Here is a 26,820-nt window from a genome sequence, read left to right on the forward strand (position 1 = left end):
TTATTTTATTACTTTTTTTTAAATATATTTTATTATATATTATTGTTTTGGCCATATATGGTTAGGCTATTTAACCTGTATTGTACTTTTTTTGGTCAAAATTATTACTTTTATTTATTTATTTATTTTAAGTAAATAAGATTTGGGGGGAAATGCATAGTTGTCTCATTCTCTATAGATGAGTGAGGAACAACCACACCAGAGAGGACATTTAAGGTGATGTGTAATTAACCCTCCCCCCATTTCCAGCGAGCACATGCAGATTTGGTGTGTGTATGCGGTTAGCGAATATGTTAAGCAATTTCAAAACACCCACACACGCTCATCAAACACACATGGACAAACAACCATGGAAAATCGTAGTTGTGTAACCTTGGAAGCGCTCAGTCTGTGCCTCCATCATGGCACAGATTCTGCTCTCCATGCCATATGTTCTATCTGTTCGGCATCAGGGCCTCGTGCCCATTTTTTTTCCCTCACTGTCTTCTCTTTTTCCCTCTTCTTCAGGGGCGCCTTCTCTGTCGTGAGGCGATGTGTGAAGATATCATCCGGCCAAGAGTATGCGGCCAAAATCATCAACACAAAGAAGCTGTCAGCCAGGGGTAGGTGATTTCTACTTAGTGTGCTGTGCTCCTGTCAGGTGCGATTCGGGACCTGAGTACAGTTAATGGAGCATCTAGTGTAGCCGAACATGGCAACGCTCTGATGTAAGAGCAGCACATCCGGTTAAACCCTGGATAAAGCAAGAGACTATGCATCTGGGTCTCATCTGGAGCTCTGTGCGTGTGCTCTGACGTAACAGATGCTTGGGTCTAAGCCTAGCTGTGAAGAAGCTGAAGGGATTATGTGTTTGAGAACCACATACAGCCGCATATCAATCTAAACACTGTATATAAATGAGTGTTTTGCGATTTTGTGTGTATAAACACAGTAATGTGTGATGTGTGCTTATATATGTGTGTGCTTTCAATGGCTTTGGCTGGTCTTATCCCCTGTTGGAAAGTGAGCGACCCAGTTCTTTCAGATCCGTCAGTGTAATTGTTGCTGTTGGCCTGTTTGCCTGCAGGCTCTGCTGCTATAGGGCAAAACAACCAATCAGCCTCCTTCCTACCCTCAGAACAACCAATCATTTCTCTTCTCCCACAGCATCTCTTCTCCTAAGAGCCAATCATATGACTCATGTTGCCTTTTTCTCAACAATTCTGTCTTTTTGCTTTAAAATCTCACTTTTTTGAAGTGTGAATTTGGGAAGGGAATTCACAAATAGTTTCTGGATCATTAGGATTGAATCACACCCCTCCCTTTTCTGCACAGTGGGATTGAAATGGACACCTAGATTCTGGGATCAGTATCACTGTGCTGGTGCATGCTGGGATAGCGTTTCCAAAAATACAGCATCGGGTGGTGTGGCAGTTTATGTTGTATTCATATCTCTCTCGCTCTCTCATATACTCGCTGAGCACTGCAGTGCTCCGCTGCACTAGATGCTGTTCCGTGTAAGAGATGGTCTTAACCTCTTTCCACGATAAGCCCAGGAATTGCGATTTTATGAGCACACACATGTATATAAATGCCACTGCACAAAGACATACACGCACAATGACACTAGACCAGGGGAGCCCAACCCTGCTCCTGGCGATCGACTGTCCTGCATTGTTTAGCTTCAGCCCTAATCAAACTCACCTGCCTTTAATTTTTAAGTGAGCCTGAAGACCTTAATTAGTTGCTTCAGGTGTGTTTGATTAGGGTTGGAGCTGAACTTTGCAGGACAGTCGATCGCCAGGAGCAGGGTTGGGCACCCCTGCACTAGACACATCCTCGCTAGTGGGATTGTGACCTCCAGGCCTAGATTAACGCAGGGTAAAGGGTTACATTTAAGGAGGTGAGGTGATTACTGACAGGTCAAAATCTGCTGTTTTTCATTAATACACTGCCAAAAAAGTCACAGTCTTTGTTTTTTTTTTTCAAATTCAACTGCATTGTGATTTTTTATTTATTTATTTTCTGGTACAGTAGAAAGAAGCTACAAAAATTGGTTAAAACATTTAAACTAATAGATAGACATATTTCCCCAGTTGACTGATTACATTAAGTATTGACTACATTAAGTATACCAGTTTTTTGTATTACAGTGTTGTTTAAATATGCAAATGAGGCATTATCAAATTACATATGCAGTAATTTGCATACATTTCCAGAACGGAAATCTTAACATTGGATAAAGCCATGTTCAGAAATCTTGTTTTGTCATCTGTAAAATCAAGCAAATGATATATGAACAGACTCCTTTTTAAAAAACCTAGATAGAGAATATAGATCTTGACTTTAAATTAAAGGTTTAAAAATGTTTTTTGAGGTGATGCCATAGTAGAACCCTTGTGGTTTCTCTATAGAATCTTTTAGTGAACAGAACCTTTTCTGCAATGACAAGGTTCCATTTTATAATAACATCTCTGTTCAATGCTTTAAATTAGTAAGGAAAATTCTTAAAAGTAATAGAAATCTTACATTGGAACTAAACATAATAAATACACTTACAATATGATCAGAATAAAATCTTTGAAAATAAGTTTAATACCATACGCAATTTTCTGCGTAGGTAAAATTCATCTTGTGTATGTGCGTTTTTGGAAAAAAGACAAAGAGACTGATTAATAGTGAGATTTTTTTTTGTTGTTGTGTTAAAATAGAAAAACTCAGAGGAGGATAAAGACTGTAAACGAGAGAACTGGAATAAGAAAAAAGGCAAAAGAGAGGTCAACAAACAAGCTGAGTACAAATTGTCTATTACGTAAAGCAAATGCCGTACAGAAGTGCAGAGACAACAAAATACAGAAAAGAACGACGAGAAGAAGGGATAGTGTTGGAGTTAGATGAAGAGGAAGGAGGGAATGAGAAAGCAGAAATGCAGTAGACTGGTGTCTGACAAAACAACCAGATGGCCGTTATCCATGTTGATGGTGCTACTCTGTGTTTGTGTTATATCAGATGAATGTTAACAGAAAGAATCTGCTAGTTTATTACAACTTAGTCTCTTGGTAGAGAAGATAACGGGGGGGAAACAATGCTCTCTGACCTTATTTGTCCTCATTTTCTACTCCTGAGCATTGCAGCGCTTGCTTTGATGTGCTGTGGAGTTTAGTATGGATAGATGCTGTATTTTATGTGACAAGATATGTTCATTGGTTTCGTAATTTGGTGTTGAATGCTGCATTCTTAAAAAAAAAAAAAGTTCTATATTGACATCTGTTCCAAGAAGAACCATTCCATTCCACAAAGGTTCTATAATGGAAAAACTTTCTTTACATGTTTGTCAATGAATATTCAAATTGCTGTACATTTTACTCAGTATTTACAACATTTCACTCAAATTTTATATTTACATCTACATTATACATTAGCTTTAGGCTTAATTAGCCAAACCTCTCTCTAGATCAGTGGTTTTCAAGCAGGGAGCCTTAGTAAACATCCAAGGGACTCTCAAGATGACTTGATGTAAAATAAGACAAAACAAGAAATTAAAAATAAGCTAAACTTAAGCAAAAATCAAGATACTTTGTATTTTAATTCACCCCAGCAAAGACCCCCACTGTTTTTTTTTTTTTTAGACCTGAATATATGAGGAAGCCTAATTTTAAAAGTCAAAATTAATCTAATCTTAAGACTTTGTCATTTTTATAAAGAAGTTTTGTCAAGCTCCAAATTGTTTTATGTGGTAAAAAGGAATTAATTCTAAATCCTTATCCATGAGTAAGTCATAGGGGCAAGGACTGGACAATACTGAAAAAAATGACATTGTGGTATTTTGTTTTTCTACAATATATTGTTGCAATATGTAAAAATAAACGAATTTTCACCAGATGACTTGAAGAGCTATATAATGAATCATTTGATGGGGTGATTGTGTAAAATAATAATTATAATAATACTTAATAATAAAAAATAATTGAAATATTGTGATTTTTATGAAATAGAAATATTAAACAAAATAAGACATTAATACTGTAAAGTGAGCAAATCCAAAAAAATTTTATTTTCACTGTAAAATTATACTAATATTTACATCTTAATTTCTTAATTTTCAAAAAGTTACCCATCAAGGTTTTTTTTATTTTACTTTATATTTGACGTGTTGTCAGGAAATACAAAATACTGTATGTGCTGCCGGCTTCAGAATGAAGTTTGGATGCAGCCCATGATAGGTTCAATTTGCTTTAAGTGAGCCAAGCCATTCTCAGATGCTGAAACATTATTATAAACTACATGCTTGTAAATGCTGCGCTTTACTCTGAAACTGGTACAGCCTTTATTAAATTAAATCACAGTCTGCACGATTTGACAGTTGCACTAAGCCATATCACAGTATCAGTTTTATTGCAATATATATCATGCCTTCAAATATTGTTGTGGACAGTGGGATGCCTTGGAGACAAAAATATTGAGAATCACTAATTAAAGTATCTGTATTAACATTAGCCATTAAACAAGAAACTAAAGAAAATGTATCAATCAGCCACTAATTTTATCAGTGTTTTTTATGATTTATGAGAGTAGTATGGATACTGATACAGATGTTATCAATATTGGTTTTATTAGTTAAGTGTTTGTTTCAATTTAAAATTCTAATTAGAATAGATCCGCACTTTCTATATAAAATAATCACACTAATTATCTAAATCTCTTTGCAGCAAACCTTTTTAGAGCAAAGATGTTTTACATTTTAGAGGCAATTTATTCCATTCAGCATTCATAGAGAGTTTATTTATATTAATAAATAAATTTGTATTAATCTGACAGAACAGTCTGTTCAGTTCACTTATGCCATATATAACACAAAATAAATTCATAATAAATGTTTTGCATTAATATGCCAAGTTGAACATTTCTGAATATAGACAATAATTCAGAAATTGTGTTAATGAAGAATTCACATGAGCCCTGTCTGAGCTGCTGTTCAAGACAGAACATTCCTTACCTCTGAATCTCCTTGACCTATGTTGAGTCATTCACTCATGGTGTGTGAAAGAGAGAGACTACAATCACATGAGAGGCTATGGTGCTGCAAAGCTAAAAATAAACTCGTTGGTTTCTCAGACAGCACCTCATACACTGCCATACAGTACTCTCTCTCTCTCTCTCTCTCTCTCTCTCTCTCTCACACACACACACACACACACACACACACACACACACACACACACACACACACACACACACACACACACACACACACAGTGTTAAATGGAGATGGAATTTGTGAACGGAACACATATAGGAATTGTTTGGCAAACAAGCAAAAATTGGCCAATGTTTTTTTTTTCTTCCTATAAGTCTTATATAATCTCTTTGAGGTATTTTACGTAAGCAGTTACATAAATTCTAAATCATAAACATCTCTTAGTCATTTTTTAAATGCCTGTTTAACATCTGTCATGAAACGTCTTCTAAAAAATGCATTTTCTTCCAGATGAAAATGCACACATCTCCACAATGTACCTGTGTTTTCAGGTTTACAGAGCGACAGCAATTAGCCTGTTAACTGATTGGCCTACAAGCTCAGCATACAGCTAATTAGTTGAGCATACCACTAACTGATTACCCTCTAACACCCCATTGTGAAAAAGAATTAGAATTAACTTTAGCATGCTTTTACTTATTTTTGAAATAATGTGCTTTGAAAGAAAATACTCAAGTGAACTGAATGTATTATAGTTTAAACATAAATTACATGTAATTAATTGAACTTAAGAGTGGTTTTTGACCCACATAAAGTAGGACTTAAGTAAATTTTTACATGTAATTTCATAATTACAGTACTTCTGTTGTTTTTGAAATATGGTTAAAGTGTGCTACTAAATGTACTAACAAGAATTATGGCAAGCCTAAGCCAGCTGCCTTGTTGCCCATATTATCATACCTGCAAAAACAGCAGTTTTCAGTTTTTGAACACAACCTATTTCTCTGTTCAGGCTATGTGCAAAACTAGTAGGTCAGTGTTCAGTCTGTGTAGTATAGCACAGAAAGAAACTCAATGCCCACTTTAATAAACTAGGCCATGGAATTCTGAGGAGAGATAGCTAGGGCACTTTTAATTAGAGACACATTCTCTCAGTTCCCCGTCTCTCTTTTGCTCTTTGACCAGTAGTTCAGATTCGCTCATGTCTGAGGGCTGTAACTCGTTGGAGAGTCTGTGGTCTCGTTGGAGCTAAAGGGTCACTTGCCTAAGAAGAAAAGGAGGTATATGGCCCTCTGTCCCTGGGGCTGTAAACAAAAGGAGCTAATCATCATCACAGATTGCAGAAAAGTCAGCGTAATGTTTCACGCTGAAACATGTATCCAATGAGAACTAAACGCTCTGTTCTAAACTCTTGTCTGAGTGGTTGAAGTAGTACATCTTCAGTGTATCCTTGATTGTGCATGTGTGTGTGTGTTCTGAGGGGACAATCCTTTGTAATATTTTTTATATTCTGACAGTTCAACCATTTGACTTGAAGTCATTGCTTACCAAAAGCGATAGACGGATGCATCAGCCAGGCCAATAAATCAGTTATTTTGAGATTATTGGCCTCGCTGGGCCAATTAACAGAAGCATTAGCTCTCCCCAATGTCTCCTTAATGTCTCTCATGGTGTCAGTTTCAAAATCGATCATCAGTCTAGTCAATGAATAATGGATTTCTTAAAAATATTTTTAATAAGGTTTCGGAAGTGATCCTATCGCTTTCTACATAGTGCTATTGATTTTTAATTAACAGTGATGTAAAAGCATCTCAAAATCGATGTACCATGAGCTCTGAAATTGCTTCTTTGTGTGCTTTTGTAGTTTTATTTGAGTTATTTTAGTATGATACCCTAATTCCCTGTGAATACTGACACTGCGCACAATCCTGCAGCGATCAACACCTTAGATCAACCAATCACAGAAGTCACCGTTACTATGGAAACAAGAACTGCACTGAAAGAGCTCAGTAGCAAGACTCCCATTCCCATGAAGCATTGCAAATTATGTAATTGAATCAATCTTCCTACAATTTCAAGCAACTTGTAGACATTTGACTATTTTGTGGTAAACTGAAAATATATCATATTTTACACTTTTAATAAATGTCTATAAATTAATAATTTTATATTTTACCATCCATTTTCTTATCATTTGATATGCCATTTGCAGTGCTTCATGGGGTATGTAGTAAAATGCTTCTCCTGTAATTTTGTCTTTTTCTCGGATTTTCAAATATGAAAAAAAAAATTGTAAGCTGCAATTCATCACAGTGGTTTTGTTTGTGGCTTACAACTCTTTATTGAATATTTTCTCAGTCCTTAAAGGAGACCTATTATGCCACTTTTAACAATATGTAATGAGTGTGTTGTCCCCAGAAGGTTTCAGCTCAAAATAACCCACAGATCATTTAATATATCATTTTCAAAATGCCTTTGCTCTTTAAATGCAAATGAGCTTTTTCAGCTCCTGTCTTAGATATTCTGCATAAAAGCCCAAAACTTCTGTTTGATTTTGATTATCATCATGTCTATTGCGCTGAAATAATGCATTTTAAAGCTGTATTAGTTTAAACTTCTGATATAGGGTTTTCTGAGCACACACCTCCTAAGCACATGCACAGAAAGCAGCTGTCACACGGCACTTACTAATCTAAGTTCTCTTTCATGTCTTATTGTGCTAAACAGTCAAAGCGGCATTACGTCATAGAAGTGTGGACTCAGAGGAAGGCCGCGAGGGTTTAGGGTGCCATTTGGGACAGGGCCATCAATATGTCCACTATTATGTGCCCCTATTATGCCTTTTCGAATATTACCTTTCATGCAGTGTGTCATGTAGCTGTATGTGAACTGCAAATTTTGAAGCCAACAGTGCACGATAGATAAAGTTGTAAATCGTTAAAAGAGGCAGCTCGCAATCGTCTAAATGAGTCGTCAGGAATTCAAATCTTCTGTTATGGCGCTACGTCATGAAGTAACACATTTGCATGATGTTTGCCCACTTTCTACGTTGCCAACTTGCCTGCCCACAAACAGTAAATTTCCGTGTGGTTAACTTCATGTTGAGAAGACGTTGTATTCTACGCTGTGAGAGTAAATTTGTTTTATCACATCTTATAATTACCACAAACTTGTTAACACACTTACCACTGAGAAACATCCTGCTCCAGTCGTGCTTGCGAATCAGTTTCTTGTCAATCAGCCACATCGAACGGTTTCATTATAAGACTCCGGCTTGAATTGGTAAGGTACAATCCATACCATCTTTTCTATATTGACAAGTCTCCAGGCTGTCATTCTGTCATGGCAATGGGCGTTTAGTTTCTGACACGCGCTGTAAGCGGTAGACCAATCAAGAGGCAATCTCTCTACGGCTCTGGACCAATCACAAAGGACTACGCCATCTGACCAATCACAGCAGTGTGGGCTCACGGAAGAAGGGCTTTAGAGAGACTGATTCTTTGAACTGATTCGCACGAGCTTTTATGAATCATTTAGAAATCAGGTAAAATTGAATCTATTTTTTGAGAAAAAAAAAATAACATGTTTTTTGACCTTGCATGCATGTAAACCTGTTTTAGGAGACTAATAAAACAGTATTAGCAGCCTTAAAAATGGCATAATAGGGGCACTTTAAATGTGCAGATTACAGGGGCGATGATATATAATAATATTAATATCCCCTTTCTTCGTAACAGGGGAGCAGAATCTGAGCAGCTGTTTTTTTTTTCTTTTCACAATTTTGCTGAGAAAGGTTACCCAAAAAAAAAAAAAAAAAATTATTGGTTTGTTCTTTTTCACGTTTTCAGGGTTGGTAGATGCACCGGGGACCGGATTATAGCATTTAAACACGGAAAAAGTCTGATTTGCATGATATGTCACCTTTAATGGGTAATACTTTGGAATCGAGACTGCTAAAAAAATATGCAGTCTCTTATATTGTAAAAAGTAATTCTAATAATATTTTCAGCTTTTTTGTGAACAATGTAGTATATATATATATATATATATATATATAGAGTATATATATATATAGAGTATATATATATTTTTTGATTTATATATTTTGATAATATATATATATATTGATTTTCAGTTAACAGTATTGGCATCGGCCATTGATAACCCGTAACAGTTAACCAGTGATTAACAGTCTCATCCATGTAACGGACATTAGTATAAGGTATCTATTTCAGTGTGAAAAACATGGTAAATTTGCAGTAAAGCTTTACAGTGTACAGTATCTCTTGTGAGACTTTGGGGTGGATGTTTTTTGCCTTGGTATTTAATAATTATGCGAATAATCTTGAACAATTCAACCTCCCAGCTGCTGAGAGAGGCAGCTGCAGTGATTTACAAATGTATGTATAGCCCCAAAAATACAAATATATGCAATTTTGCAAAATAGTGCAATACAATTTGCAACTGCTTTTGAATTTTGTCTGGATAAACTTACTCATGGACTATACTTACATATACTTGCATCAGTCAAAAAGAACAACAATAACAGTATGTAAATCGAGCTGTATCTGGAAGTCAGTGCATGGTTCTCTTCTGGTCTGAATATAGGCAGCTGGGTACAGATCAGAAGATTGTGAACCTTGTTATTTATTTATTTATTTATTTATTTATCAAGCATGATTGCTATAGCCAAGTCAAAGGACTAGCCAAGTTTGGTCACTCATTTTAGAGATTTATACTCTCTCTTTCTCTCTCTCTCTCTCTCTCTCTCTCTCTGATGATCTCAAATCTCTCATTAATCTCCTGGAAAAGCAGAACAAAACATGAAGGAATACTCTCTATATCACACAAACAGCATCTCTCTCTCTTTCTCTCTCTCTCACACACACACACACACACACACACTGCTGCAGTGCGGAAGGCTTCAGATAGCAAGTAAGAAAAAAAAAGAAAAAAAAAGATAAGCGTAGAAAAGAGCGGAGGACTGTCAAATGTATTCCTTTTCCTGCTACTGACCGGACTGCATTTTACACATACTGTATATATAGTGCACACACTGCTCTACTACTGACAAGACTGATTCATTTATAGTCCAGTGTACAGTTCTTTATGAAAAGGCCATGTACAACAAATGCTAAGGTCCACAAATCTGCTGACATTCAGCCCTTGGTGTATGGTTGAGAAGGATTCCCTTTCCTCCAAACTGATGCTATAATTCTCAATATGCTAACAGTATAATGCATACACTATTATATATATAAATATATATATATATATATATATATATATATATATATATATATATATATATATATATATATATGAAATTATGTACTATATATACTTACTTTCACACAAATTATGCTGATTGTGTTACTGAATATAATGAAAAAAATCTTTATTTAGATTTTTTAGTGTTATATTTATATTTATTTAATTATAATTGTACATCATAGACAATTATACAATTAGGGCCTAATTTTCCCTCGTATTATAGATGTTTATATAATATACTTCTCTCTTAGACAGTAATGCAAAAATCCATAATTGTGCTTTCCTGCATTAATGGTTTCATTGCTGTTGTCCAATATTAAAAGTGTAATTTATGATGGTGGTTGTTCTTGGTTCAAAGCCAGATTAATAGCACTAATATTGTTCAGTATATGAATGAGCCATCTGCTTCGGTGTAGATCTAAGCACGTCTTGGGAATTTGCATATTTATAATTCTTGTGCTGAAAGATTTTTGTTTAAATATGTGATGTGAGAAATATGTAACCAGCAATTGTGTAATGATGATAAGATGGTGCTGCATTGATCATGGATTGTTAGAACTATTTATTGACTGAGGTGACAGGAGATGGTGTTAAAGTTTGGTGCTGAACTTTGAGAGTTGTGCTGTAATTGCTTGGGTTCTGTGGGATCCAGAGGGTTCTGTTATTTGCATGCAGGGCTGGTTCCACTGCAGAGGGGAAGAGAGGCCTTTGCGTTCTGATTGGTGGAGGAGTTGCTAGACAACAGATGTCTGGTCGGTTGGTAGGTGGACTACCTGTGGAGCTGGGGCTGGGGGGAGTTTATTAGTGATAGAAGAAGAGAGTTGCGACAAACTGCTAAAAAAATATATATAAAAATGGGGAACTGAGTGATTTGAGCTAATGTGCATGCTATTTTATCCCCCTCCCCCTCTTCACAACTTAATTTATTCTCTCCATCTGAGTAAAAATGAGAGCTGAGCAGACATGAGCTATTCATTTATGATCTCAATTCAAATTCAAATGAATCATGTTTTCATGTGATTCACCAGGCTTCATTTCACAATGAATCAGCTGCAATTATGTGCAGAATTGCATACTAGTATGCATCTCATGCTATTTTAGCAGTATTTTATGCATACTGTTCACAGTACACATTAAATACCTGAATGACATTTGCCAAATTGTGCAGTATTCATGTATTTTGTCAGTCTTTCATTTCCAGCATAACAAATTACCCTTTCTTTTAAAAGGGTGGATTAAAGAGATAGTTCACCCAAAATTAAAATCCTGTCATTATTTACACACCCTTGATTTGTTCCAAACCTGTATGGGTCTCTTTCACTTGCTGAGCTCAAAAGAAGCTATTTTGAAGAATGCTGGTAACTGAATTGATGGTAGCCAATGACTTCAGTAGTATGGAGGGAAAAAAATTACTATTGAAGTTAATGGCTATCATCAACTGATTGGTTACCAACATACTTTAAAATATCTTCTTTTGTGCTTAACAGATGAAATAAATGACACAAGTGTAATTTTTTTGGGTGAATCATTCCTTTAACCCCTTAAAATTTTTACACAAAAATTTATGCAAAATAACCCTTTCTGGGATGAATTTAGCATTCAGCATAATGAGGTCCTGTGAAATAACGCAGTTTACTACACTTTAAAGCATTTATCGTTGCCTATTAACTGTTTCCTTTTCTAGGTAGCTAGTGTATATGTACACTATGCAGTGAGGAGGCTTTATTCATTTGTTTATCTCTGTAATTGTGTCCTCATGGCTTGTTAATTTTATTGTGACTGGTGATGTGAGATGCTTCAAATTACTTTGAATCCTAAATCATGTCACATAATTATTTGGAGAACTGGAGTGTTTTTTTTTTTCTGATTGTGAGTCAAGTTTAGTATGTTTTTTATCTCAGATTATTACAGAAGAGAGAAGAGCGCATGTGGTTATTTATAGTTTTCTGCAGGTCAGGGCGCCATCTGCCCTGCATACACCCTCACAGGCATCAAAACACTGACCTCTGGTGGTAATTCAAAGATCTGCAGTCTCTCACAGAAGCACTAGATATGAAAATGCACATGTCAAATATATCACTTATAGTCTCAACTAATTGTTTTTTGTAATCTGTTTCAGATCATCAGAAGCTGGAGAGAGAAGCCCGGATTTGCCGTCTCTTGAAACACCCAAATATTGGTAATGGATTCAATTTTTCCAAAGACATTTTTTTTTTTTTAACCAGAGATTTGTATTACCTAATGGTAACTAAAGATGAGAAAATGACAGAGAAAATTCTCTTTGTAGTTCGACTCCATGACAGCATATCGGAGGAGGGCTTCCATTACCTAGTTTTTGATCTGTAAGTATATATTAATTCAGTCTCTTCCTTACTTCTTATTAGGCTTTCTTTTCTATCTTTGCTTTCTCTGAGTCAGTGTGGTTAGTATTAGACTGCCCCATTTACAAAGTGTTACTGATATTTATGTGATAGCAGGACAGTGCCCAGAGGGCAGCCTTCAGCAAAGTCAGTGAGCCCATAGTCTCAGTAGTCCCTCACTGCAGAACACAAGATCCAGGGGGTGTGGTTGGATCCACATGTAGGGGGTGGAGATGGGTAGGTTTAGGGGTGGAGAAGGGTGGGTTTAGGGATCAGAGGGTGGAGACGGGTAGGTTTAGGTATATGTATAGTGGGAGGAGTTGAATCTGGATCCAACCACGCCCCCTGGATCTTGTGTTCTGCAGTGAGGACCATCTCCATAGTCTCGCGTAGCCAGATTGAAGGTCTGGAGTCTATGTCAGCTTTCATTGGCCAAGGCCCGCCCATGAGTCCGTTTGACCGTCATGTCAAACAACCAATCACAGTTAATTTCGTTCATCGTCAAGTTTCAAGGCGTGGAAATGTCGCCACAATAACAGAACGGTTATTTAAAACTCTCAGACATATTTTAAAGATTCTATGCCGCAAATTTTAAATATTTCACATACTTTTGAAAATCCAGTATTTAGTTGATCCTGATAAGCACTCATTGTCACAGTTGTAAACACAGCGGCTTTCTTCTTCCGTGAGGTTGTTTGGCGCCACGGTATCTTTGTTTCCAGGGGGAACGTTAAAGAATGCGACACACACGTCTCGCGGAAATCCTGTAGAAATCACCCAATCCGATGACGACTTCGACACTCCTGAAGTGTTTCCACTTTTGTGTGCCATATGCATCAGACGTTTAGCCAACGGTCCGTGGGCATGACGTCTGAGACTAGTGAGCGCAATTTCAGCAATGCTTTGTAGAAGTGACTTAAAGAAGGTTTTTTTTTTGGGGGGGGGGGTACATTCGTACTGCAGCTGTATGCTGCATACAGTTACCAGTCCTGTTTTAGAGTGTTAAATAGTTACGTTTACAAACAAATAATAAACTAACATGACAACCCCATTCTTATAACATTGCTTTTTAAGCTGTAGAATAATTACATTTTAATATCATTTTTAAAATGTATTTTCAAGCTTATTTATTTGAAAAATATGGTTAAAACAGCAATAGTGTAAAATCTTACAAATTAAAAGAACTGTTTTCTATTGGAATATATTTGAAAATTTTAATTAAATAACTGATTTTTTTTTTTTTTAAATTAGGATTTGGTACTTAATTGTTATCAATTATTATTGTGGATCAATTATTAATAATTCTTATAAACAAATACAAAAAATATTACTACTTTATAACATAAATGTCTTTAATAACACTCATTAAAGATTCTTTCATGAATAGAAAGTTAAATGAACAGCATTTATTCAAAATAAAAAAAAATATTAGAAATTGTCACTTTCGTACAATTTAATGTGTCCTCACTGAATAAAAGTATTTAAAAAAATCTTACTGACTTTTGAATGCTAAAATGTTTCGACAGTGATAACAATCACAAAGGTTTCTTAAGTTCTAATTCAGTGTATTAAAATGATTTCTAAATGATAAAGTGACACTGAAGACTGGAGGAATGATGCTAAAAAATCATCATTTATAAAAATATTTTTAATATATTCAAAAAGAAAACAGTTATATTAAATTGTAATAATTTTTTTTAGTATTACTGTTTTTACTGTATTTTTGATCAATTAAATGCAGCCTTAGTGCGCATCTTTTAAAAACATTAAAATCACAATTATTACAAACTTTCGACTGGTATAATATATTATTGTATGAACAGGACAATTTAAGAGTCACATCTGTTTATGAATATGGTTGTCAATCCTAAACACTGGCTGTGTGAATATAGCCTTTGAAATAGAGCAGACCAGTGGATTGTGCTGACTCCTGTCTGCATGACATCAAGAAATGTCTTCTGTCATGAATGGCTTATGATGTAGTTTTGCTAGTAGCTGATGTAGCTGATGGGACAAAGGCAGCCAAACAGAGAAAAACAATAAGAGAGACACAAGCTGTCATATTCGGTAATATTCAACTGTTTGTGACCCAGATTCACACAGTATGACAACTGCTTGCACTGCTATTTTGGAATACTGTCAGATTTTGTTCGAATAAACATACAGTGTTGATTTTTAGTTTAGATTTTGAATAGAGCTCAACAATACAGCTCACTTTGTCATTGGATAGCTTACAGAAACTGTAGCCAAACAGTACAATGTTACAAAACACTCACAAAATTAAAAATGTAAACTTTTCAAACAAGCATTGTTAAAAGACATAATGGAATTAGTCTTGTTAGTATGTTTAAATGCTATAACATCTCATATTAGGTAAAACTAGATAGGTTGTCCTCAGCAAATCTGTTGTTTTAATTACAAAATGATGCTCAGTAAAAATGGTTGCTTCTCTAATTCAAATCATACTAAAAACTCTATTTCAAGGTGAAATGTAAATGCCTGTTGTAGAATACGAAGACCAGGCGATTCCTTAATTTTTGCACTTGTAGTGTACTTTAATTCTCAAAAGTATTTTTTAAATGTTGTACTTGCAGATATAATATTAATGAAATAAAAGGCCACTTAAGTGTGGAAAGCTGTTTCTTAACACACTTCAGTATATACTTAATATTGCAAAATAAAAAGTTTAACTTAAAAATACATTCTTTTTGTCAGGCTTTAAAAAAGTGCACTTATTATGATGTGTTGACTAACATACTATAGTACATGTAATGTATTTAATGTAATATAATTTCATCTGTAAGTTTAAAGTTAAATTATTTTAAATGTACTAAATTCTAATGTCCTATAACAAATGTGTAATTACAAATATACTTAAATGCATGACATTAACAATAACAAACAAATAACAAGTGTGCAGTTCACAACTAAGTATATTATTTAAAAGTATATTATTTCTGTGATATGTACTTTTTTTTTCATTGCTAAAGCATGCTTCTTTTTTCACAAGGGATCTCTTTGCTTCAGTGTGCTTTTCCACAGACACCAAATTTATTGTCACCATAATGGTCTGTCTACCCCCATCATACTGTCTATTGTTACTCTACTCTACAGTCTAACTATCCACCGCTATCTTGCAAAAACTCCCCACTGTGGGGACTATGGTAATTGCCATTTCTATGGTAACAGTGACTTCTCTGATTGCTGAATCTGACTTCAGGACTTTTAGGATTGAAACATATTAAGAAATTACATTGCTTTTATGAAAGCATGTAGCAAAAGAAAAAAAAAAAAACTTTACATACTGATCTTTGACCTCAGGGTTACTGGAGGTGAGCTGTTTGAAGACATTGTAGCAAGAGAGTACTACAGTGAGGCTGATGCAAGGTAAGAACATTCAGACAGACACATTATAACAGTAGCGCATTAGAACATTCATAACGTCAAGTTTGTTCTACATAAAATATGCTTACAGACAGTTCTTTTAGGTCGCACACATTTGTGAACCTGTTTCTCTGTGCGCGAGTTATTTATACCGATGATAAATTATACACTGCTTGCCTTTACAGCCTCTCCTCCTTCAGTGTAATTTTGCATGTGTAAAGGAAAATGTGCATGTGTGTCTTTGGGGCTGGACAAGATAGTGTGGGGCATGTTATTTATAGATGACTAATGACTGCATGCATTCATGAATGTATAATTCTATGTACAATCCTCCACAACTGCATTTTTACTTCATAAAGGTTGATAAATTCCCTATTATCTCTATTTTCCTCTAAGTTCCTCTTTTTACTAATTATGTTGCTTGATTTTTTTACTTGTGTTCCTTCCGCTTGCCTTTGTCACACTTCCCCTCTGTCTTACCTTTCTCTTTCATTGCCTCTCTCTCTCTCTCTTAGTCACTGCATTCAGCAGATTTTGGAGAGCGTTCATCACTGCCATGTTAATGGGATCGTCCACAGGGATCTGAAGGTCAGTACACACACACACACACACACACACACTTATGCTTCTCCAGACAGTGGTGCTCAATGTAGCACAGTCCAGTGCTAAATTTAGCACAGTCTGACGTAGCCAGATCTTGTATTGTCTAACAGAAAATAGCCTTGCTGTGTCTGAGAATCTAATATTTTATCCTTTCATCAACTGAAATCTTCACAAAGCCTTTTAAGTTAGTGAAAATCAATCCACATCTGTGCAGATACAATTCGGACTTTGACAGATTTAGCTTTTTTGTTCTTTGGCCAAAATGTCTTTCAACCTGCTGAGGAGGAATGAGTCATCATAGCATGGCTGCTGTTAAAAAAACCTTTATTCAGTAAATAGCTACTTTTTGAAAAGTCATTACCTAAGGGAGAATTAAGACCATTTGGTGATATGCTTGTGTGTCTCTATGCTGTTCTTAAAGCCTGAGAACTTGCTGTTGGCCAGTAAGATGAAGGGGGCAGCAGTTAAGCTTGCTGACTTTGGTTTGGCCATAGAGGTCCAGGGTGACCAGCAGGCATGGTTTGGTAAGTACCACAAAAAATAGATAGATTATTATTAGTTTGAATTAGTTTTGAATACTCCCCTAGTGAAAAAAACAAAACAAAACAAAAAAAACCTAAAATGTATTTGAAATACATTCATTTTGTGCTACTGTAAGTATACTACAAATACATTTATATATGTACTGTATGTGCTTAATAAAAATTCCATGCAGTTTTACTTTTGGAATATTAAACTGGAATATTTAAAGTCTGCTGTACTGGAATAACTAATTTTGTGCTTAATGCACTTTAATTGGGCGGAAGTCCAGCTAAAGATATACTTAAGTATATTTGATTGTGCTAAAGTGGAACTATTGCAAGTACACTTCAGGTACACTTTAAATATCTTGCATTTAAAGTCTGATATTATAGATCATACAATCCTTATTAGTAGTGATATTAAAACACTCAGGCGTTATATTAAGAAATGTGCATTGTGCAATAAAGAAATACTCCAAATAAATTGTATATGTAAGTTTTTATATCAGTAAGTATTAACTGATATGTCAATAAATATGCTAATGGATTTGGAGTATGCTCAGTTTGAATAATTATATTAATTCTATTTTAAATAGAAAAGTTCAGTTGTTTGGGGCCAGTATGTCTTTTTTTTAAATAATAATAATACTTTTATTGAGCAAAAATGTTCAATTTTAGTTATTTTAGGACATTTAGTACATTGTTATCTTGGCAACTAGCCAAAGTAAAATAACGAAAATGTATTTTTTTTAATGGTTTTAGTTTAACTAATGGTTTAATGGTTTTAGTTTAACAACACAGGTATAAATACATTTTAATATATATTAAAGTAGAAAACATTCATTTAAATTTGTAATATGAACAAGAATAACAATTTAATGTTTTACTGTATATTTGATCATATAAATGCAACCTTTTTCATAAGAGACTTTAAAAACATGAAAAAGTCTTACAGGCCCCAAACTTTTGAATGGTGTATGTCAGCATTTAAGAGTACTTTTTTATAATGAAGTGTATTTAATTAAAACAAGTTTGCTACAAAAAATAGTTCTTGCTTAGTACGTTATCAGGATCAGTTGAGGCTGCAAAATCAGAATTTTATAGAGAACACTGTTTTATTAGTAATTTTGCTGTAAACATTTTTGCATGACTAAGCTTATAGAGTACATGCCAACTGGGCAAAATACACTTTTAAAGATTCTACAAAATAATAATTTAAACCTGTAGAAACTGCTCCCTTATTTCTCCAAACTGCTCTCTCTGTTCAGGTTTTGCTGGTACTCCAGGGTACCTGTCCCCAGAGGTCTTGAGGAAAGATCCTTATGGCAAACCGGTGGACATGTGGGCCTGCGGTAAGCAATGAATGAGTCACAAAAATATCAGACTCATGAGTCCGGGTGATGCATGTCACTGTTGAAGCTCATAAACTGATTATTAAATTATTGCAGCCTGAGTTTTTAAGCAGCATTGAATCTAATCAGCTAAATGGAGTGTCCCTGGTAAATTGTCTTTCTGTTTTTAGGCTTAAAACTAGTGAGTCCAATTCAAGCAGTTGAATGAATGTTTCAATTTAGCCTTGATGTTAAAATGATTGCACAATTATTCAAATTCACCATCAGGAAGTTCTTCCCATTTAAAAAAGATGTTAGATGGTAATACCATGGTGCTTTCTTAATGGTACTGAATTATTACCATAATCATGCATCATACCTCGGGACTGTCATCTTTATTATGGTAGATGTTCAAAAAATATAGTAGTACCAGAGTATCATGTTCATTTGATTCCTCCATACTCAGTGTTTGAATATAATTGATTAAGTACAATTTATGACCAGATTATTTGATATTCAAGTATTTGTTTGAAGAATATTCCTCTCTGAATGTGGCCGTAATAGTAGATGTGTTTTATAGGTGTGATTCTCTACATTCTGCTGGTTGGATATCCACCATTTTGGGATGAGGACCAGCATCGCCTCTATCAGCAGATTAAGGCTGGTGCATATGACGTGAGTCTGAATTTCCAATGATTTGCCTGCACAGTGTTCACTACAAGATTATTAAAGCTATTACAGCTACAAATGCAACATGAGATTATATTGCTAAAAACTCTGATGATGTCATCTTCAGTTCCTTGGCTTCCAATGCTTATAAATTCATGGATTATTGTGTTGTGTCTTATGTCTGTATGTAGTTTCCTTCTCCTGAGTGGGACACAGTGACCCCTGAAGCTAAAGATCTGATTAATAAGATGTTGACTATCAATCCTTCTAAGCGCATCACAGCTGCCGAAGCCCTCAAACACCCCTGGATCTGCGTATGTGTTTTAACAACACACACACATACTAACATGCATGCTTCTTTATATACAACAAAAGAATTTCCTAATCCTTACTAATGACTTGTAATCATTCTGTCTCTTTCTGTAGCAACGCTCCACTGTAGCCTCTATGATGCACAGACAGGAAACCGTGGAGTGCTTGAAGAAATTCAATGCCAGAAGGAAACTCAAGGTTAGTTTTGGTCTGACTTTCTTTAAACATCTACATGTCCTATGATCAATCTTCAGCTTTCTAAACACCTTCAGTTTAGTTCAGAGTTTCAAAAACTATGCATTTACCTCTTTAGTGCTTGCAAGAAAGATTCTTATTGCATTACTCTCTATCTTGTTATACTAATTACATTATAATTGCCAATTATTTAAGAAAACAGTTTAGTTATGTGTAATTTAGTTTGATTTGATAAATCTACCAGCAGGGTAACACTGGGCCAAGTGATTTTGTGAGGAAGGGAAAGTTTTTAATAGTATTTGCCAGAAATGTAACACACATTACTTATTTAATTTTCCTAAAAACTCCAAAAGATTATGTAATGTAAAGATTACTTGCAATGCTCAAAGCTGACCAGGTATTCTAGCAATCCTCCAAATACATTATGAAAATAAGGGTATACATTGCTTCTGCAGTTGCTTCTGCTTCTGTACTATTCTTTCTTTCATTTCTCTCTTGCTTGTTTTTTTTTTTCCTTTTCTTTAATTTCCAAAACTTCTTGCAACTAGGGTGCAATTTTGACCACTCTCCTGGTCACAAGAAACTTCTCAGGTATGTCTGGCTCTGCTGACCTGTATGTGTGAATGCGTGTGTTTAAACTCCCTTCTTTTTATCTTCTTATATGTGAACATGATTCTCATAATGTTATTTTTCATTAATCTTGTTACTGGTTATTTTACAGTTAATTTGTTGTTTATTATTATTCTTTATTTTTTTTTTAGACAAAACAAGGTGGTAAAGTACACCTTTTCAGACATTTTATTTAACATTTCTTTCCTGTTTATCATTGCTTTATCTCTTTTTGGGGGGGTCCTGTGTGTCCTGTGAGGTAAGAGTCTGTTTGGACATAAGAAGGGGATGTGTTTTTACTCTAACCAGTGAGCTGGTTTGCTTGTTTGACACACTTCCCTGTTACTCTGAGATAGTAATTACCCTTGTTTGCATGGAATCAAACAGATTACATTCATAATGTCAACTAGCATTTAGTCTTGAACTTAGATGCAATGATTTAAACAAACAAAACTGAAAATTTTAACGGCAAATATGCATTTTCTTTAATAAACTAAAAAACAAGTACTTTATGAATGTAATCACAATATAATAATTCTTAGTTATTGGGAGAATAAATGTTTTTTGTCTTGCTCATAGAAGTATTTTGAATGCTCGATCATTTTCTGGTTACATTTCTGTCTGGATATGTTCATGTACATCCTGGAATGTTACATTTATATATAAGGTATAATCCATAGGTTTAGCATTTTTTGCATATGATGGAAACATGTTATAATAAAATGATAGAAAGCTTAGATTCAGCGTAATACTGTAGCTGTGTATGGTCGTCTGCACTTAATTTGTAATAATCTGTATTCTAAAGCAACTCTTTTTTTCGAGGGCAAGTGTGTGCGCTTCTTTTTTTTTTACTTTTATTTATGTTTGAAGGCTGTAAAATATATTTGTATGCTATTTTGTAAAAAAAATCTGATTTTTTATATTATATTATATTATATTATATTATATTATATTATATTATATTATATTATATTATATTATATTATATATTTACAATATCTATGCACATAGCACAACAGTTAAATTATCATGACATTTGTAAAAGTAATTAAATATATTTAATAGGATGATTTCTGTTATTTTAGGGTAAAAAAGGGAAATTTTATATATCTTCCTGTTTACCAATGAGGAGATTACAGCCACAGACTGTGAGAAAACTGTACACAGTATATCACACATCCTACAACACACATCCTCTAAAAATAGAGTTACTTTTTTTGGTTTAAATTGTGCCCTGGGTTTAATCTTTTCGATCCCTTAGCCTTGCATTTGTATACCAAGAGTTTCTATTCTAAAAATGAATTATTTGAATTGTTTCTCCTGCCCGAGGTCTTGTGACACAATAAGGAGAACAATAATCCCAGAATGCCTGCTGCATGCGCCTTCATGGATTTATAGTGTTATTATGCATAAATAATCACGGTTTCCTTTTATTTTTCATCCAACAGCAGCCAAGAGCTTGTTGAACAAGAAGGCAGATGGTGTGAAGGTGGGTTAAATCTGTTTCCTATTCATTTTTTGGCAAAACTAAGATGTATAAAGAACATCAGTACTTGGCAGTGCCTGAGAATAATCTTGCAGCAGAACATTGTGCATTCTTTAGGTTTGCCTTTGTTTTTTGGACATTTTTCCAGAAATTCTGAGGTCTTTAATTGGATCAGTTTCCAATTCAACAACAATATAGTTAATATATTAGAGTGCTGTGTGGCATTTTGATCAATTCCATTTCAATTCCAATTTTCAGGTTTTATTTAGGAAACTGTTTACATTCTGGCAATAAAAATTTATTTGGACCTTTCAGTCATTAATAAAATGTTTAGATTAAATTGAATTATTGTTACTTTTAATTTTGAATGTGTATATGAATGTATATGATTGTGGATTGTTTTTAATTTTTATGGTGGGAATTCACTAAAAAAGATTTTTAGGGATTCAATAAAAAAATTATGCAAATCATGTAAAAAGTACGGACACCATGCAGACAAACATTTTTTTTTCTTCTGAATGCAAATCATTAGAAATATCTTGCAATCTAAATAAGCCTAATGTAGAAATGAGGACTTGTTTCCTAAAATGAACATTTACTTAATTTGAATACATGGAACAGCACTATGCCAGACAGCACAAAAGATGCAGGTTTTTGTGTTGAAATACTGTTTAGTGAATTTGCCCCATACTTTTTCCCCAGTGTGTTTCATTTCCTGAGTTTCAATTTGTTCTCTGTTCTACAATTTAATTTTCTTATCATTTCTTCTAAAACAATTCATACTGTGTAAAAAAAAATGTGATGTTGGTTTGTCACGTGTCACTCATGTGTCTTTTATGTCCTTATCAGATTTTACATAAGAAAAATTTTAAATAATTGGGCAACATATTTTTTTTAAAATAAGTTAAAGTATATAAGTTATTTTAAAAATATATTTGTTGTTGTTAAAAAAATATTAATAATGTGCATTGCCAATCACAATCTATTTTACTTTTATAATGTGACATTTTAAACAGGATATTCCACTTGAAAATATATAGTGGTGGGACTTGTATTTAAATATTTGTATTTGGTGATTTGGTTAACATTATGAAGTAGCCCACTGGCCACTTTAATTAATATTATAAATATATATATTTTTTATTATTAAATAAATAAAAAAAAATGGTGGGGGGTATTGTGCACCAATGAATCTGTCGACATAAGACCTTAATGCAGAAACATGCAATAAGAAAGTAAATGGGTGCAATTTTGGTATATGGTAAGTATAAAAAGTACATTTATAAACAAAAAACAGAAAATAATTAATTAATTAATTAATTTGGAAAAAAATCTCAGGACCTTTAATTTTATAATTCAATTCTTTTTGTTATTTGTGGCACAATATATGTGCACAATTTTTGTTTGTGAGTTGCTGTTTGTCAGATCCATTATCAGCTCCCTCACGTGTATCTGTGTTCCTCAGTATATCTGTGTATTTCTAGTTTTGGATGCCCTGTCACAGCACTCCTGTTGTCCCCCAGTCTTGTGTAATTTTGTAACCCCAGTGTGATGCAGTAGACCCCATCAGTGTGATATTTGGTAATGTGTGATCTGCTCCTCGTCCTACTTGCAGGTTAACAACAAAACCAACCTAGCCAGCAGCCCCAAAGACACAGGCCCTGCCCCAGCACTGGTACCCACAACAACAACCCCGCCCCTTGCATGACATCACCCCTGTAGACCCTGCCCCTGTAACCAACAAGCCAGTTTTGCTTACCTTTTCACAATAACAAAATAGCTCTGTTCCAAAACCCAGTGAGCTGCCTTATTGTCTATTACCTACATAGGCAACTAGTTTCAAAGGCAACTATCAAACATTCTCATAAGTGATCAAATGAACACAAATGTCGTTCCTGCATAAAGCAAATTATACGATTCACATTTGATTCCAAAATATATAAATGTTAGCATGTTGCTAAGCTAACACAAGCAGAAAACATATACCTAGATGTTGGGTGAAATACTGAAATTTTAATTTGGTTGTACTTAATTACAACCAACTATTTTTCATGTTTTAGTACATACAGTACATATATTTTAATTCAGTATTTCTTGTGTTGCATTGCATTCTGGGATTGGTTTGTCTTAAAAGGATATTTATAATGCTGCCTTAGGATTTTGCCTAATGTTGCTGCCTATATTTTGGAACAGCTTTGCCATTGTTTGTCTAGATTGCTCATGCTAATGCTAATAAGCTACTGCATCACTTTTATGCCTTAAACTGAGTACATTATTTTTAAGGTATATAAACCAACCTAAAATCATGTGAACTTCATATTTTCATATCAAGCTAAAATGAAAGACAACATATGCAAGGAAAATCAAGGGTTTGTAAATCTGGCACTGTTGGTGTGTCGTCCAACCAAAGTTCAGAGTCCTTGCATGATATTACTCATCTCTCATGTCACCTTTATGTCACACGTGTTGTTATTCCATTTTAACTCTTAATTCCAGGAAATTTATGGTTGTATTCAATCAAACTGTCTTTGAAACATCAAAAGTGACTGCTGCTACTTGATGTTTTGCAATGATATAGTTTTATGGCATTTCAAGCACAAAAATCCATACAACGCTTGTGGTTTTGCTTGCACAGTCATGGTGTATTGCCATTGGCCTACTATTTTTGCCCATTTGTATTTCCCATTTGTTTACATCTTAATCTTGTTTAATCAGATTGTCTTTATCTGGCAGATGCATAATTGATGTATTGGAGTAAATATTTTGCAGTGCATGGCTGGTGTTAGCATTGCTTTGATAGGGTCGTACGCTTGGAGCTCTTTGCTGTCTGTAGCTTGTCATTATTTGCCTTCCATAATGACGCAGACATGCATGCAAACAAATGTCTCTCAGACTGACGACACTGTGACGCACTCGTACTGACACACATAGACTGTCTCTCTCTCTTCTGTCAAACACACACACACACACACAGGCACTCAGTGGGTGATGTTTCTTAGACAAATGACAAGTGTGTGTATGTAATCTTCTCTAATTTGGTGGACATTAGACAAGACATCATCAGTTCCGCTTAGTCCTGCTTAAAGGCCACCAGGCTGATTAATAACATTGTATCTGTCAGTATGTGTGTGTGTGTGTGTGTGTGTGTGTGTGTGTATGTGTCTGTGACCTAGGGATCACCTCATAACAGTGAGTCATACAACATGTTAAAACTTAAACAAAATCTATAGAATTTCTTGCGATTTATTTAGTAATTACCATAAACAGCAAATCAGATAAATGGCAAGCTATGCATTTAAAAGACATATACAGTAATATATATGTCCATGGTTTACCAATCAAACGTTTTTGAAAGTATTATCGCATTCTCATCAAGGCTGCATTTATTTGATCAAAATACAATAAAAACACTTATATTTTCCCTGGTTTTGCATCAGAAATCATTCTAATATGTTGATTCGGTCCTCAGGAAAGATTTCTTATATCAATGCTGAATTATTGATCATATATTTAATATATTTTGTATATGTTTTGCATGTAATATTTGCCATATATCTGATTTCTGTATGGGGGCAGTTAGAGCTAAATGCTTTTGCTATTCCTTGTGCTTTTGGTAATTGCTATGTGGTATTGTATGTGTGCACATGATTGCACTTCAATTTAAGTTGCTTAGGTAAGAAAATGCCTGCTAAAAATATATTTTAAAGCTATGCCAGATCCAATTATACTCCAAACAAATTGGACATTTTTTTCCATCTCTGCATGAGCTGAACTGGATTAGGAGCCATTTTAGAAAATAATGATATGACTAATGAGTCTACTTCCAAAATGTTAGAGGACAAATGCACATGCATAGAGAATTAACTTAAGATACTTGATGATTGAGTTATATATAAAGCACTGGCGTTATGCATGGAAAACTTTCAGCATGAAAGGGAGGAAGAAGGCTGTGTGTGTGTGTGTGTGTGTGTGTGTGTGTGTGTGTGTGTGTGTGTGTGTGTGTGTGTGTGTGTGTGTGTGTTTTGGATGGGGGTCCAATTGCATTATCATACAGGGCACATGTGAGTAATGAGACTCTGTTCTGATAGCCTCGTTTTGCTTGTTGGATTTATTTAGTTGTTTGTATTTATATTTAATGCCTGAGAACAGTCATTTGCAATTCCATGCATGTTGTGTCTGGTACACAGCCATTATGTGCCATTATGCTTTATCAAGCTTCTTTTCCATATAGAAATAATGATCTTTTTTCATTCCCTTTCACTATTTCAGGAGCCACAAACTACCGTGATCCACAACCCAGTGGACAGAAACAAGGTAATATGACGCATTTTTGTTAGCGGAGGTGTATTGAAAATAGCGATACCAAATGAGACTGTGTCCAGTTTGAAGGTCATTCATATGTATTCTTTCACATTTCTCCAGGAGTCTACAGAGAGTGCCAACACAACTATCGAGGATGAGGACCTTAAAGGTAAAGCTTGGCGTTTCCCCGGCCATGTGTCTGCCCGTAGACGTGCCATTTGTTGCTGTTTTCCCTCCTCAATATATCTTCCATCTGTGCTTCTCCTCAGTCATGTGTACACTCTTTCTTGTTTATTTTCCCCAACAAATTCGTATTGTCCGTTGCAGCCATTCTCTCCTCCCCTTTATCCTTCGTTCGTTTCCCCACTTAAGGGTGTCTGTTTCAGTATTTCTTGTCGAGTGTGCTATTTAAAAATGTCTTCTTTTTCATTTGTCCTGCTCCTGTTGTTTCTTCCTCTCATTGGTTCAATGTACAGCCAGACGCTTTGGAAACCTCAGCATTAATTCAATCTGGCAACCTGCGGGCGGCCCGCAAAACTCTGAGCCCAAGCAGGTGCCCAACTCCTCGGTGCAGAGTAAGTCCGTAATGGGCAGGAGACAAAATCACCCCGTCCTCCCCTAACGTCGTTCAAATCCTTGTATGAACGAGAGGCCCCATCAACAAATCAATTCTGCCCTTTTGAGGATTCTTTTTAATTGACAACTCCAAACTTCATTCCTCATCAGTGCTCCAAATGTTTTAATCCATCCAGCTGTTTCTATCAGACACACGTTTGTGTCTGCCTATTCTTCACGGACTGAGCATTTAAGGCCAATA

General features: G+C 34.9%; 1 protein-coding gene across 7 annotated transcripts in view; it reads left to right on the forward strand.

Annotated features, from left to right (window-relative positions):
- camk2d2 (calcium/calmodulin-dependent protein kinase (CaM kinase) II delta 2) overlaps nucleotides 1-26,820 on the forward strand; it is a 35,881-nt gene that overhangs the window by 1,771 nt on the left and 7,290 nt on the right. For 3 of the 7 annotated variants that reach the window (XM_042716770.1, XM_042716774.1, XM_042716772.1), the window contains exons 2-17: nucleotides 508-602; nucleotides 12,351-12,410; nucleotides 12,519-12,573; nucleotides 15,913-15,978; nucleotides 16,491-16,563; nucleotides 17,000-17,102; nucleotides 18,368-18,451; nucleotides 19,011-19,105; nucleotides 19,291-19,413; nucleotides 19,526-19,609; nucleotides 20,155-20,197; nucleotides 21,664-21,704; nucleotides 23,317-23,376; nucleotides 25,971-26,015; nucleotides 26,124-26,172; nucleotides 26,480-26,578. In XM_042716770.1, coding sequence (XP_042572704.1) covers nucleotides 508-602; nucleotides 12,351-12,410; nucleotides 12,519-12,573; nucleotides 15,913-15,978; nucleotides 16,491-16,563; nucleotides 17,000-17,102; nucleotides 18,368-18,451; nucleotides 19,011-19,105; nucleotides 19,291-19,413; nucleotides 19,526-19,609; nucleotides 20,155-20,197; nucleotides 21,664-21,704; nucleotides 23,317-23,376; nucleotides 25,971-26,015; nucleotides 26,124-26,172; nucleotides 26,480-26,578 — 1,175 coding nt within the window. The remainder of the gene's footprint in view (nucleotides 1-507; nucleotides 603-12,350; nucleotides 12,411-12,518; nucleotides 12,574-15,912; nucleotides 15,979-16,490; nucleotides 16,564-16,999; nucleotides 17,103-18,367; nucleotides 18,452-19,010; nucleotides 19,106-19,290; nucleotides 19,414-19,525; nucleotides 19,610-20,154; nucleotides 20,198-21,663; nucleotides 21,705-23,316; nucleotides 23,377-25,970; nucleotides 26,016-26,123; nucleotides 26,173-26,479; nucleotides 26,579-26,820) is intronic. The other 4 variants (XM_042716775.1, XM_042716776.1, XM_042716771.1 and 1 more) reach the window with 3 other exon arrangements.

The sequence above is a fragment of the Cyprinus carpio genome, chromosome B1 (genome assembly GCF_018340385.1).
Source record: "Cyprinus carpio isolate SPL01 chromosome B1, ASM1834038v1, whole genome shotgun sequence".
NCBI classification, from domain to species: Eukaryota; Metazoa; Chordata; class Actinopteri; order Cypriniformes; family Cyprinidae; genus Cyprinus; species Cyprinus carpio.